This window comes from Ranitomeya imitator, chromosome 10 (assembly GCF_032444005.1).
Source record: "Ranitomeya imitator isolate aRanImi1 chromosome 10, aRanImi1.pri, whole genome shotgun sequence".
Taxonomy (NCBI): Eukaryota; Metazoa; Chordata; class Amphibia; order Anura; family Dendrobatidae; genus Ranitomeya; species Ranitomeya imitator.
Window position 1 is genome coordinate 101588113 of NC_091291.1, and position 14229 is coordinate 101602341.

Below are 14229 nucleotides of genomic sequence, written 5' to 3' on the forward strand. Positions count from 1 at the left end.
GTATGTCACTGGTATATAAGCTGTGTATGGTGCTGTTATATGTTCTCTGTACAGTATGTCACTGGTATATAAGCTGTGTATGGTGCTGTTTTATGTTCTCTGTACAGTATGTCGCTGGTATATGAGCTGTGTATGGTGCTGTTATATGTTCTATGTACAGTGTGTCACTGATATATAAGCTGTGTATGGTGCTGTTATATGTTCTATGTACAGTGTGTCACTGATATATAAGCTGTGTATAGTGCTGTTATATGTTCTATGTACAATGTGTCACTGATATATAAGCTGTGTATAGTGCTGTTATATGTTCTATGTACAGTGTGTCACTGATATATAAGCTGCGTATAGTGCTGTTATATGTTCTATGTACAGTGTGTCACTGATATATAAGCTGTGTATGGTGCTGTTATATGTTCTCGATATGTCACTATTATGGAAGCTTTGTAGGGTACTGACATATATGCTTTTTCTATAATTTCAGAAAAGTATCTTATTATTATCTTCTCTTTTCAGGACCCAAGTAAGGAATGCTTCACGTTAAAGTTCGATTTAAATGTGGATATAGAGACAGAAATTGTTCCAGCCATGAAGAAGAAGTCTCTGGGGTAAATGATTCATTTCATTACTCATTAATAGAATGATGCATCCACAGCCCCTCACACACGGTATGATGGAGCCCAGGGCCCCCCTTACACAGTATGATGCCCCCAGTCACACCCTCACATTTGTATAAATCCAGTTCTGATCATTTTATTAGCGTTTCTTTTTAGGGGTCATCATTCCTTTGCTGTAACACAGAGCTCCAATTCTCTGCTTCTCTTCATAGAGTTCCAAAGTTAAAGGGGTTTATTGTGTTCATGGGGCCAATGGTGGGAACACTTTGACCTGATTATTGTGCAGATTGGTTGGAGTCCTCCACCAACCAGACATTGTGACTTATCCCTAGGATACAGTCAAGTAAATTCCCCATACATCAGGGGTAGACAATTAGTTTTCAAAAGGGGCCGCGTGAAGCACCATCTGTATTGTGGAGGGCTGAACCAACCAGCTGAACTTAATTATTATCAATATTAATATTATTATATATTAATTTGTATCACTTAATATTGAGAAAAATTAAGATTTTTGAAGACTTGCTACTGCTAATACAATAGTGCTTATTATAACCTGTATTCCTACCTGTGTCAGCTAATCACAACCATATAATTTACTGCTTCTTACCAAGTTTATAAATCATACTGCTTGTGTTATTCAGCCCTTATAACTTGATCAGTGACCTCCCACACAGGCACCATGCTGTCCCCAGTCACACTCCCCACAGAATGTTTCCTCCATAGCCCTCACACACTGTATGATGGACCCCAGTGCCCCCACACACAGTATGACATCCCCAGTTACACCCTCACAGTATGATGGAGCCCAGGGTCCCCATACTCAGTATGATGCCCCCAGTCACACTCCCATAGAATGATGCCTCCACACACCGTATGATGTATGATGGACTCTAGTACCTCCATACACAGTATGATGCCTCCAGTCACACCCCCACAGAATGATGCTTCCACAGCCCCTTACACACAGTATCATGGAGCCCAGGGTCCCCCATACACAGTATGATGCCCCCAGTCACACTCCCATAGAATGATGCCTCCACACACCGTATGATGTATGATGGACTCTAGTACCTCCATAAACAGTATGATGCCTCCAGTCACACCCCCACAGAATTATGCTTCCACAGCCCCTTACACACAGTATGATGGAGCCCAGGGTCCCCAGTCACACTCCCATGGAATGATGCCTCCGCGGCCCCCACACACTGTATGGTAGACCCAACAGCCCCTTACACACAGTATGACAGACCTCAGTGCCCCCATACACAGTATGATGTCCCCAGTCACACTCTCACAGAATGATGCCTCCGCAGGGGGGGCCCACACACACAGTATGAACCTAGAGGGCACCATACACAGTATGATACTCCCAATCATAGCTGAACAGAATGATGCCTCCACAGCCTCCTACTGTGCTATGGACCTCTCACCCCCTCACAGTATTATGGACCCCAGAACCCCCCACACAAAGCGTGAGAGATCCTACAAACCCCCACACAGTATGTTGCCCCTACAGTTTCCTCCAACTACTGACACTGAAAAAAATAAAGTCAAGCTACTCACCTAGCCTTGTTTTCCTAGCATGCTGCTCCACTCTGTGTGGTGTCGATCGAGGCTCCGTGCAACTAGCGCAATCTAGTGATGTCATTGCGCATAATGCACCGAGACTCAGACGCACACACTGAATGCTGGAATGGTTACACCTCTGTTCACATTGGTATATGCATCATGAGAATGCAGATACATGTGAAACTGAGACAACTGGTGAGGGGGTGGATGTGTGGTGTGGCCCATGGGCCTCTGCTTCCCGCCTTTTGGCTGGACAGGAACAATCAGAAGGCCAGATATGTTCCACTTGTTGACCAGATCTGCTTTACATGTTGTTGGCTGGACAGGAACAATCATAAAGTCAGATATGGGCCACATGTTGACCAGGTCTGCGTTACATGATAAAACTCTCGCTTACACCTCCCATTTAGCTCATTTAATGTGAACTTATCACTTGCCATAAATATGGTGTAAATGCCACTGTTCTCCTGAATCTAGTGATGATCTTCCTTTGTTTCTGCTGCTCTCTGTCCCTAAGATGACCCCCTATCCTGTTTATAAACGTAGTCTTTTTATCCAAGTGGGCATGGTCCTAAGTACTTGTCACGCCGTTAACGGCGATAAAGGGGCAGGACGGCGTACTGGGACCCGCACCTGTCCCTGTCACTATAATGGGGCCCTGACTTTCCCTTATCTCAGGGGTACCTATGATGGTTAGGAGGCGTGAGCCGCCAGCGTATCCCTGTCTCCTGTGCAGCCCCTATCAGTGGCCCCGTCTCCCCCCCCAGGGAGGTGGACTGCACCAGTGTATAAATACGACAATTAAACAGGGTATGCAGACAAGGTAACTAAAATCTCAAACTCACCAAATGCTCACGCAGCCACAGAGGAAACACAGAGAAGGGAAGAGAAGGAAAAAACTAGGAAGGAAAAAAGGTTTAACAAGCAAACAAAACAGCAGACAACAATCTCTGTAGATAAACCTCCAAGCTCCTAACACCACGCTCCTTCCCACTTCAAGCCAGGCAGCAGAACTGATCACTGACAACAGTTGTAGTCAAGGCTGAGTCTATATACGAGCGGAGATTACAAAAACCAATTCAGCTGAGAGACCAAGCTCTCAGCAAACTTCAGCAACAAGGTTTAACTGCTGCCCTGCTGGCACAAGACAGCCAGGTCAGAATTCAGGAGAAGAGCTTCTGTTCATCGTGTGTGAACGAGGCCCAGAGCGCTGCGGTTCTCTGGAACCTCTCTGTCGCGGTAGCCCCGTGACAGTGCTTCTCTGCGGGCATCTATTTGAGGATCATGCCCAATTGGCTAAAAATCTTAGACTTATATATAGAGAAGAGGGGGCCATATCTAAGGAAGGAAAGGGTGCAAGAACAAAATAAAAAGAAGGCCAGACTTAAGGGAAAATCAGCATTAACACCAGGTAACAAATTCTTATTTATGGCAAGTAACAGGTCCTCTTAAAATACAGTTTTTATTTGCATTTTTTCCATTCATTTCAATGGGTGAAAAATTCTGCAAAAATGCTACAAAGAAATAGACATGCTGTGGATTTCAAGAAATGCCCAGCAGCTAAAAGAAAAAGGCAAGGAAATAAACCCAGTGTTTGAATAAGATTTTTGAATTCTCAGTTACTTTGTCGGAACTGTAAAAAACAAAAATGCCGCGTGTGAACAAACCCTAACCCTACTGATTGATACTTACGTGGTTCTAGTCTACAGATTGGGGCATTACCTAAACAACTGTTCCTAGCTTATATTAGCGTAGGCTCACAGAACAAAGCTGCAGAGAAACTAGACAAACCCTACCTAAAATAGGAATCCCAATTATTTCTCGAAATTTAGACAGACCATTTGATCTAGTGAAGAGACAGGACAGCGGCCTGATTGTAGTTTACAGTCTCATGTTCGGCAGGTAATCAAAGGAGTTTGAGAACAAAAAGGTTATTTTGTAGATTATAGATCCTCACCCTGGGCTGGATCCTACTTGTGATGAGATTGGCTCATTAACGGTGGACGCGGTTGATTTACAGCATAGACCTTTATTGAGCCATGGAGTTGACCTTTCACTCAGGAATGTGACGGAAAGGTCGGGACGATAGTTAGGAGAATATTCTGCTGGTATAATGGCAACTCGGATCATTTATCACATGAAACCAGATAACTTGTTTTGTGCTTACTGATGGATATATAGCATATAAATGACAATAATCTGATATTACGACTCGTGGCACTGGAAAATGTCAAGAACATTATTATTTTATTATTATTTTTAGTTCCTCATTTAAAAAATTACTGAATCATTTGTTCAGATTTTCTCATTATGAAGCTGATGTCTTATGTTATAAATTTGTAAAATAGAGGAATGTTATGGAAATATATGATATAGATGTTTGATAGATAGAAGTGGAGGTAGTTAAAGAGAATGATAGGAAAATAGATATTAGGTAGAGATTACACCTCACACTTACAGTCTTACTGCTATCAGTGAGGTTATGTTCTGCTGCGCTGAATGCACTTCGCAAATCATCAAGATCCTCTGCTGGCAGCTTCTGTATAATTTCTGACCCTGATGACCCAGATGTGCTCCAAGGGAGACAAGTATTACTATGAGCAGCATGTGTGGCCTAAATGTGCTACCATGACCTGCAGCATCTCCAGACTTGTCTTCCTTCGAGTACACCATGGACGCCATTGGTCAGAAATTATAAAGGAGCGGCCAGCAGAGGATCTTGATGATTTGTCCAACTGCTCTCAGCGCAGCAGAACATTCCTCAGACAACCACTAATAACCTCACTGATAGCAGTCAAGGCTGTAAGTGCGGGGTGTGGCACCCATACTCAACGCTAGATAAATCAAGATGTTGTGAAACTTTTTCTTTTCCATTTTTTTAAAAAGATTTACAGATTGTTAACATGTCTATCAATCATGTGATTTCCATAATACTACGACTTTTCCTTCTAAGTGCTGCAGTTTAAATATTGAAGAGTGAATGTGAAGATAAGTAGATGTATGGATAGAGTTTAGATAGATAGATAATAGATAGATAGATAGATAGATAGATAGATAGATAGATAGATAGATAGATAGATAAACTCAAAAAAAAAAGGAAAAGCAGCACAAAATAATTGAAAAAAAAGTGGACTTTAATGCCTGAACGGCATGGCATAGATAGATAGATAGATAGATAGATAGATAGATAGATAGATAGATAGATAGATGATAGATAGATAGATAGATAGATAGATAGATAGATGGATAGATATTATGTATTGATGTTTTACTCCTGTTGGCTAACAAGGCAGACTTACTTTGTTTTTAGTGAGGTCTTGATTCCGGCTTTCGAAAGAAAAGGGATTGAACTGAGTAAAGTGGATATCTTCCTGGACCAATCCAACACACCTTTGTCACTAAACTTCGAAGCATACAGATTTGGAGGACATTACCTGAAGGTTAAAGGTAGGAGATGTCACCCATCAGTAGGTGATAACACTAATATGACAGGCCTACAGTGCGTGTGTGGCCCCATGTTTTATACTTGTACTGTTTTGTTTTCATTATTGGTTGTGATGAACAATAGTTCAAATTTTGGGGCTAAGAAATAGAAGAATCTCCTGAACTCGGAGTAGCAGACTTATTATGGTACTCGACAATTTTGTTAATATCAGGTTGCCTCAGGAGACTAAAGATATGGTCAGTCGAAGCCGTCTTTTGTATTTAGCTATGGCAAATGGGTGGATCCCATAACAAGAAAGGATCCCCTTCCCTGTGTAAATTAACTTTTGGGGAAGTTAGTTAATCCTTCATATGTTGATGAACTGAAGACTTGTATAGAGAAGTGAAGGGCCTGTCATTATTGTATTGTGGGTCCTGTGACGAATGTGCCAGCCGATGAGATTGGTGAGTTGTGCGTGCCTCTATCTGGGCCCCATGGCAGTGGCCTAGGCTGATGTGATAGGTCTTGACTAGGACTTGTGTTAGGAAAATGGAATCAGAGGTTCAATACAGCAACAAGTAAGATAATGTTTGAAAAATAAACCCACGGGTCTTAGAAGGGGGCTCCTAATGCTTAGTTATTTTTTTTGTGACTTACTTGCATCAGAGTTACGATAGTGTAACTAATGCTTGACATTACATAGACTTGTGCATGACAATTTACCTTCTATTTTTTCCTCCATTGCCATTTTACGTTCATTAGTAACACTGACAAGGCCGTGCTCAGACCTGTCATGCCTTTCGAGATACTTAATGTGTTTCGAGTGTTTCTAATAGCACATCAGATATGATATCCAGGCTCCTTGACGTACTCTATATACACCATGATCATACTCAGTAATAATTTCAAATATAATTACTATTAGTATGGTGTTTCTGCAAAAGGTCCTGTGTTCTCAATGTGGTTTCAGTATTTCAACTTGTTCTATAGGGTAATATTTAGGCTTTTTTAATTGGGGTCATTTGAGCCTTCTCAATTTGACTTCAGTCTTCTCAGTGGATTGGTCTTCAGTCTTTTCAATGGATTGGTCTTCAGTCTTCTTAGTTGGGTGAGCTTCAAAAAATCTCAGTGGGGTCATCTTTAGATCTTCTGATTTCTTATTTTGGCAGTGTTCAAGCTTCTCAGCTGAGTAGTCTTCAGCTTTCCTAATCGGGTGATCTTCAGGCTACTCAGTGGAGTGATGTTCAGACTTCATAATCTGGTGATCTTCACGCTACTCAGTGGAGTGATGTTCAGACTTCATAATCGCATAATCTTCAGGCTACTCAGTGGAGTGATGTTCAGACTTCATAATCTGGTTATCTTCAGGCTACTCATTTGAGTGATGTTCAGATTTCATAATCGGGTGATCTTCAGGCTACTCAGTGGAGCAATTTTCAGACTTCATAATCGCATGATCTTCAGGCTACTCAGTGGAGTGATGTTCAGACTTCATAGTCAAGTGATCTTCAGGCTACTGAGTGGAGTGATGTTCAGACTTCATAGTCAAGTGATCTTCAGGCTACTGAGCGGAGTGATGTTCAAATTTCATAATCGCGTGGTCTTCAGGCTACTCAGTGGAGTGATGTTCAGACTTCATAATCACGTGATCTCCAGGCTACTCAGTGGAGCGATGTTCAGACTTCATAATAACGTGATCTTCAGGCTACTCAGTGGAGTGATGTTCAGACTACATAATCGCGTGTTTACTTTTATCAATACAGTTAAATAATGTCCTTATTCATTTAACTTTGTATTATATTTAACCCCTTTCTGACATCGGGCGTAATAGTACGCCAATGTCGGAGTCCCTCCCTTTGATGTGGGCTCCGGTGGTGAGCCCACATCTTTCCCGGGACATGTCAGCTGTTTTAAACAGCTGACATGTGCCCGCAATAGCCACGGGTGGAATCACGATCCATCCGCGGCTATTAACCAGTTATATGCTGCTGTCAAACGCTGACAGCAGCATTTAACAAGCGCTTCTGGCAATCTCACCGGAAATACGCCCGCTGGTGACCCACGTCACGTGATCGCGGGTTACCAGTGTGTTGACATAACAACTGGATGTCTCCTGGAGACCTCTATGGTTGTCAGTGCCATCTTTCTGCGAGTGCCACCCAGTGGTCGGCGCTCATACTAAGTGAGTAAATCTGCTATATAGAGGCGATCTGAGCATCGCCTCTATGTAGCAGAGGCGATCAGGTTGTGGCAGCTTCTAGTCTCCCATGGAGACCATTGAAGCATGCCAAAAGTAAAAAGAAAATGTATTTAAAAATATAAAAAAAATAAAATAAAAGTTCAAATCACCCCGCTTTCGCCCCATTCAAAATAAAACAATAAAAAAAAAAATCAAACATACTCATATTTGGTATCAGCGCGTTCAGAATCCCCCGATTGATCAATACAAAAAAGGATTAACCTGATCGCTAAACGGTGTAGCAGGAAAAAAGTCAAAACGCCAGGATTACGTTTTTTTGGTCGCCATGACATTGCATTAAAATGCAATAACGGGCGATCAAAAGAACGTATCTGCACCAAAATGGTATAATTAAAAACGTCAGCTCGGCACGCAAAAAAATAAGCCTTCTTCCAACCCGAGATCACAAAAAATGGAGACACTACGGGTATCGGAGAATGGCGCATTATTGTTTTTATTTTTTGTTAACAAAGTTTGGAAAAAAATTCACCACTTAGATAAAAAACAACCTAGACATGTTTGGTGTCTATGAACTCATAATTATCTGGAGAATCATAATAACAGGTCAGTTTTAGCATTTAATGAACCAAGTAAAATGCCAAACAAAAAACAAGTGTGGTAATGCCCTTTTTTGCAATTTCACCGCACTTGGAATTTTTTCCCATTTTCTAGTACATAACATGTTAACACCAATGATGTTGTTCAAAAGTACAACTCGTCCCGCAAAAATCAAGCCCTCACATGGCCATATTGACAGCAAAAATAAAAAAGTTATGGCCCTGGGAAAAAGAGGAGCGAAAAACAAAAAACGCAAAACCGAAAAAATCTCTGGGGGTTAAGGGGTTAATAATGAATTTGGCCTAGTCTGTTTCTCTGCATTTTGTATTTTAATCTGTTTGGTGTGTATTATATGTTTTACAATTGTAGCCTTTTTTGGTGTAAAGTAATTTATCTAATTAATTTTGTCATTTTATGGTTATTTTTGGGGTTATTTGTATTATTATTATTTCATTAGTATAGTCACCTGTGTAAAAATTTAAGTGTTTTCTTGTAAAGTGGTTGTTGTTTTTCTCTATGGAGTGATTTTCAGGCTTCTCAGTGAAGTGATCTTCAGGCTTCTCAATGGTGTGATCTTCAGGCTTCTCAGTGGGGTGATATTCAGGCTTCTCAATGGTATGATCCTAAGGCTTCTCCGTGGTGTCATCTACAGGCTTCTCAATGATGTAACCTTTTGGTTTCTCAATAGGGAGATCTTCAGGCTTCTCAGTGGTGTGATCTTTTGACTTCTCAGTACAATGATTGTCAGGCTTTTCAATGGTATGATCTTAAGCGTTCTCTTTGGGGTGATCTTCAGGCTTCTCAATAGTGTGACCTTTTGGCTTCTCAATTGGATGATCTTCAGGCTTCTCAGTGGTGTCGTCCTAAGGCTTCTCCTTCTGGTGATCTTCAGGCTTCTCAATGGTGTGACCTTTTGGTTTTTCAATAGGGTAATCTTCCAGCTTCTCAGTGGTGTGATCTTAAGGCTTCTCCTTGGGGTGATCTTAAGGCTTCTCAATGGTGTGACCTATTGGCTTCTCAATAGGATGATCTTCAGGCTTCTCAGTGTGTGATATTTTGGCTTCTTAGTACGATGATCTTCAGGCTTCTCAATGGTGTCATACTAAGGCTTCGCCTTGGGGTGATCTTCAGGGTTCTCAATTGTGTGACCTTTTAGCTTCTCATTAGAAGGATCTTCAGGCTTCTCAGTATGATGATCTTCATATTTCTCAGTGGGGCAATTTTCAGGCTTCTCAATTGTGTTATATGGAGGCATCTCAGTAGCATAACATTCAGAGATCTCAATGGGACTTTATAGTGAATGGCCCCTATATAGTGTGTGGCTCTTTTCCCAGCAGAGATACTGTAGGTAAACTATAAATTCCCCATAAGGTAAAGGCTGTTGGCATAACGCATGGAGGGTAGAGCTTTACTTTGGCTAATAGACAGAGATCCTGATTAAGAGATCTCTTTCATACTGGCATTTTATGCCCTGTAGGACAAATGGATTAGGACAACCATACAAATATCACTAGGCACCCATGGCTTCCATTATTTTTAATTACTGCACCACAGTGTTGTAAGGAGTGGCTAACTTAATTGTGTCCTATCTTTTCAGAAAAGTCTCCACCGCTGCCCGATTTCTGTTGTTGTCTGTGGCACTGACTGACGTCACATTGACAGTGCTGCAGGCAGTGATTGAGCGCAGCATCTCTGTTCCATCTACATAGACAGAGCTGCTGAGCCCAGTTAACCTCTGCTGTGCTGTCGACCTAATGTCAGCCTTGCAGACAATATTACAGACGCTGGAAGCAGCAGCGTAGACTCATCGCGGGACTCAGGGACGACTCAGTTCCTCTTCATACTTTTTGTGGCCAGCATTCTATTTGGCGACCCTTCTACCATTATCGTGACCTCTTCTTTACTTTCTCTTGCTGAGACAGTCTTCCTTCTAGCCATGACATACAGCTCACCACACCTAAACGCTGTTGGCTTATTACACTTTTGTTGGATGGGGTCTGCCTGGATTGTCAGTCTTGTTTGTATAGTGGCTCATCATTAAGAAGTCATTATTTTCCATGCCAGAAAATGTTTCTACCTAAGGAGAAGAATAAATTAATTAAACTGTAGCACGTCTCGTAATCCTGACAGAGCCTACCTTACACCTCACCTTGTGGTGTTGCTCTGCATGGATTGGCTCGGGGGTATTTTTTGCTTTCATTTCATCATCGTCCAGATGAATTATCGGAAAGGAATGTTTCGCTCAGTAAGATGATTTGTTAAGATTTTGTCAAAATAAGACTCGGGAAAACCCAATGGTAGGAAGCACCTTCAGGAAAAGGCTGACAGGATGTTCTCGCATTGTAAGTCTATCACAGACACAGACAGAGCTGAGAGCCGAGGAACAACATTAAGGCTATCAGGGCGCAGAAAGTTCACCAACCTCCAGAATCCTCAAGGTAACCATTTATGATCTTCGATTTATATATAAATTCTAATTACCGTAATTAATACAGTTAATTTTGCAGTGCCCACTGTTGGCATATTGGTGCGTCGTCCTCTGGCAGTCAGGAGAAATCAAGTTGGTAGTATTTTATTAGTACTGGATATGGTGGATATTAAGTTTTCTCATAGATGGTCAAGATGATTATTTACTTGTTTTTTTTTTTTTTACATTTACTAATGTATCTTGCACTGCTATGCAAATAAGAAGTGTTGTGTAATGGTCTTGAAAGTGATAAATGTAATAAAATAAGCACATACATATTTAAACGGTGTAATAACTATTGCCATAAGCTGTAGAGTGTTATTATATAACCGCAGCGCCGTGTTACAGTGCACAAAAGAAATAGTTGTACACTATGACACGTGATACGAGAAAAAAGATTGCTGGCCTGAAACGCGTCAGCTGAATTCACGTTTCTCTGCCCATGATATGCTCGTTGTATGGATGAAATAAAAGCGGGTGGATTTTTGTAATCTGGGGCAAATCTTCAGTTAATTTTGCCAACTGCACAGTGACATCCATCACCCTTAGAAATTAATTGTAAAAAAATATGTGTAAGCTCATGATGTAGAGACAGAGCCTTATTTCAGTGGTGTCACTTATTTGACGACAGTTTACTTAAGATATATATATATGTATGTATATATATATATATATATATATATATATATATCTATACAGTGCCTTTCGAAAGTATTCGGCTCCCTGGAACTTTTCAACCTTTTCCCACATACAGTATCATGCTTCAGACATAAAGATACCAAATGTAAATTTTTGGTGAAGAATCAACAAGTGGAACACAATTGTGAAGTTGAACAAAATTTATTGGTTATTTTAAATTTTTGTGGAAATTCAAAAACTGAAAAGTGGGCGTGCAATATTATTCGGCCCCTTTACTTTCAGTGCAGCAAACTCACTCCAGAAGTTCATTGTGGATCTCTGAATGATCCAATGTTGTCCTAAATGCCTAATGATGATAAATATAATCCACCTGTGTGTAATCAAGTCTCCGTATAAATGCACCTGTTCTGCGATAGTCTCAGGGTTCTGTTTGAAGCACAGAGAGCATCATGAAGACCAAGGAACACAACAGGCTGGTCTGTGATACTGTTGTGGAGAAGTTTAAAGCCGGATTTGGATACAAAATGATTTCCAAAACTTTAAATATCTCAAGTAGCACTGTGCAAGCGATCATATTGAAATGGAAGGAGCATCATACCACTGCAAATCTACCAAGACCCGGCCGTCCCTCTAAACTTTCATCTCAAACAAGGAGAAGACTGATCAGAGATGCAGCCAAGAGGCCCATGTTCCCTCTGGATGAACTGCAGAGATCTACAGCTGAGGTGGGACAGTCTGTCCATAGGACAACAATCAGTCATACACTGCACAAATCTGGCCTTTATGGAAGAGTGGCAAGAAGAAAGCCATTTCTCCAAGATATCCATAAAAAGTGTCATTTAAAGTTTGCAACAAGCCACCTGGGAGACACACCAAACATGTGGAATAAGGTGCTCTGGTCAGATGAAACCAAAATCAAACTTTTTGATATACAAAATATATATATACACACTGCTCAAAAGAATAAGGGGAACACTAAAATCCCACATCCTCGATATCACTGAATGAAATATTCCAGTTGTAAATCTTTATTCATTACATAGTGGAATGCGTTGAGAACAGTAAAACCTAAAAATGATCAATGTAAATCACGACTAATATCCCATGGATGAAGACACAAAAGAGAATAGTAAAACCAAAAACACTCAGTTTGAAAAAAAAATCGCAGTAATCCGCAAGTGCTAGTAAAAGATGTAAAAAACAGGGTATTTGGCTGATACGTTTTTTGCAAAAAATGTATACTAAGCTGCTCTACCAAACGTCACGGTATACCCATATCAGAGCAGTCCTAACTGATGTATGCAATCCCTATCTGATGTATTTAAAAACCTGATCATCTGTATATAACCTGTGTGAACAGGGTTCAGAGAGGAAAAATCCATGTGTGCATACAGAGTAGAACAGCTTTTGTGCAGATAGCCCAAGAGGAGTGGTGGATAACTCCCCAGTCTTGTAGACACAAGAGAACAATTATGGAAACAGGAACACATGGGCTACTTGCACAGTGTAATAGGAGCATAAAAGTTATCAGTCCTATATCCTGTTTTGATTGCCCGCATTTTTATGTGTTAGGCACAGTTAATCCTATATTCATTTTTTCCTGCCTATTTCGATGCCAGACGTGGGCCCTTTAAATGATTCATTCCACATAGAACGTGCAGATTTCTACATTGCATAATTAACATGTGGCTTTGGCATCAATGATTGTCACCCAGCAGGCGGCGTATCTGTTCCCAGTCCATTCCTCAGCGGGCACGTATGGCAGAGAGGAGTAAGCAATCTGTTCACATGATTGCTGATGTTTGGATATACTCCGTCCAAGATGCCTCTGACGATGATCCGACTGCTCAGCCTGGGTGACATGCATTGTCGCTCCATAATGTCACCAGATCCTAAAAATAGTTATGAATAATTGAAGGGAAAACGCAAGGAACATTGGGCCTCTATTCTAGATCAATGAGTGGACCCCAATATTTCACAAAGCTCCTACTTTACAGTCACCTATCATAAATAAGTGGATGTAGATGACAGGTACCACACTTTTGGGGTCTTTATTCAGCCAGAGCATGCCCACTACATCAGAAGTAGTGAGCATGCTTCTGTATGGGTATCCGAAATATGCAGTTGCCCACAGTTGTGCTAGGAGCTGGCACCCTTGACCTTAGGACAGTAGGCCAAGGAGAAGTAATTTTGCTAAATCTCAGGCCAAACAATCGTAATAGTTGCCGGATGCGATTTTTCAGGTGTAATATAGCAGAAATGACAGATCAGCGAAAAGCATACCAAACTAGTAATATAGAGGTTATAATATTGTCGAGATGTTATAAAACCTGTTCACACCTGTTCTCTTCAGGCCATGTCCTGCCTTTATATAATCTCCAGTGTATCCTCTCTCTTTTATGTTATAATCGGATGTATTTTTGTTATGTGATGCAGCCCTGTAGGGGGCGCTATACCGTCATTAATTAGAGCCGAGATGTGTTTATTTTTATTTCTGGTAATTTTACGATGTCATAGTGCTTACACTTAGACATTATTATAGTACATACTATATTAATTTTGATCCAGAATAAGACCATACCGTGAGAGTCCATTCTTTGAGAGTCCATGTTGTGAGAGTCCATGCTGTGAGAGTCCATGTTGTGAGAGTCCGTGCTGTGAGAGTCAATGCTGTAAGAGTCCTTGCTGTAAGAGTCTGTGCTATGAGAGTCTGTGCTGT

At 41.0% G+C, this 14229-nt stretch overlaps 1 protein-coding gene across 4 annotated transcripts in view; it reads left to right on the forward strand.

The window, feature by feature from the left end:
- Positions 1–14229, forward strand: part of PLEKHG5 (pleckstrin homology and RhoGEF domain containing G5) — a 321116-nt gene that overhangs the window by 225278 nt on the left and 81609 nt on the right. For all 4 annotated transcript variants that reach the window (XR_011315486.1, XR_011315487.1, XM_069741635.1 and 1 more), the window contains 2 exons: positions 514–605; positions 5494–5630. Coding sequence is in view for 2 of the 4 variants with exons in the window: in XM_069741635.1 (XP_069597736.1) it covers positions 514–605; positions 5494–5630 (229 nt within the window). In the remaining 2 variants the exon portion in view is untranslated. The remainder of the gene's footprint in view (positions 1–513; positions 606–5493; positions 5631–14229) is intronic.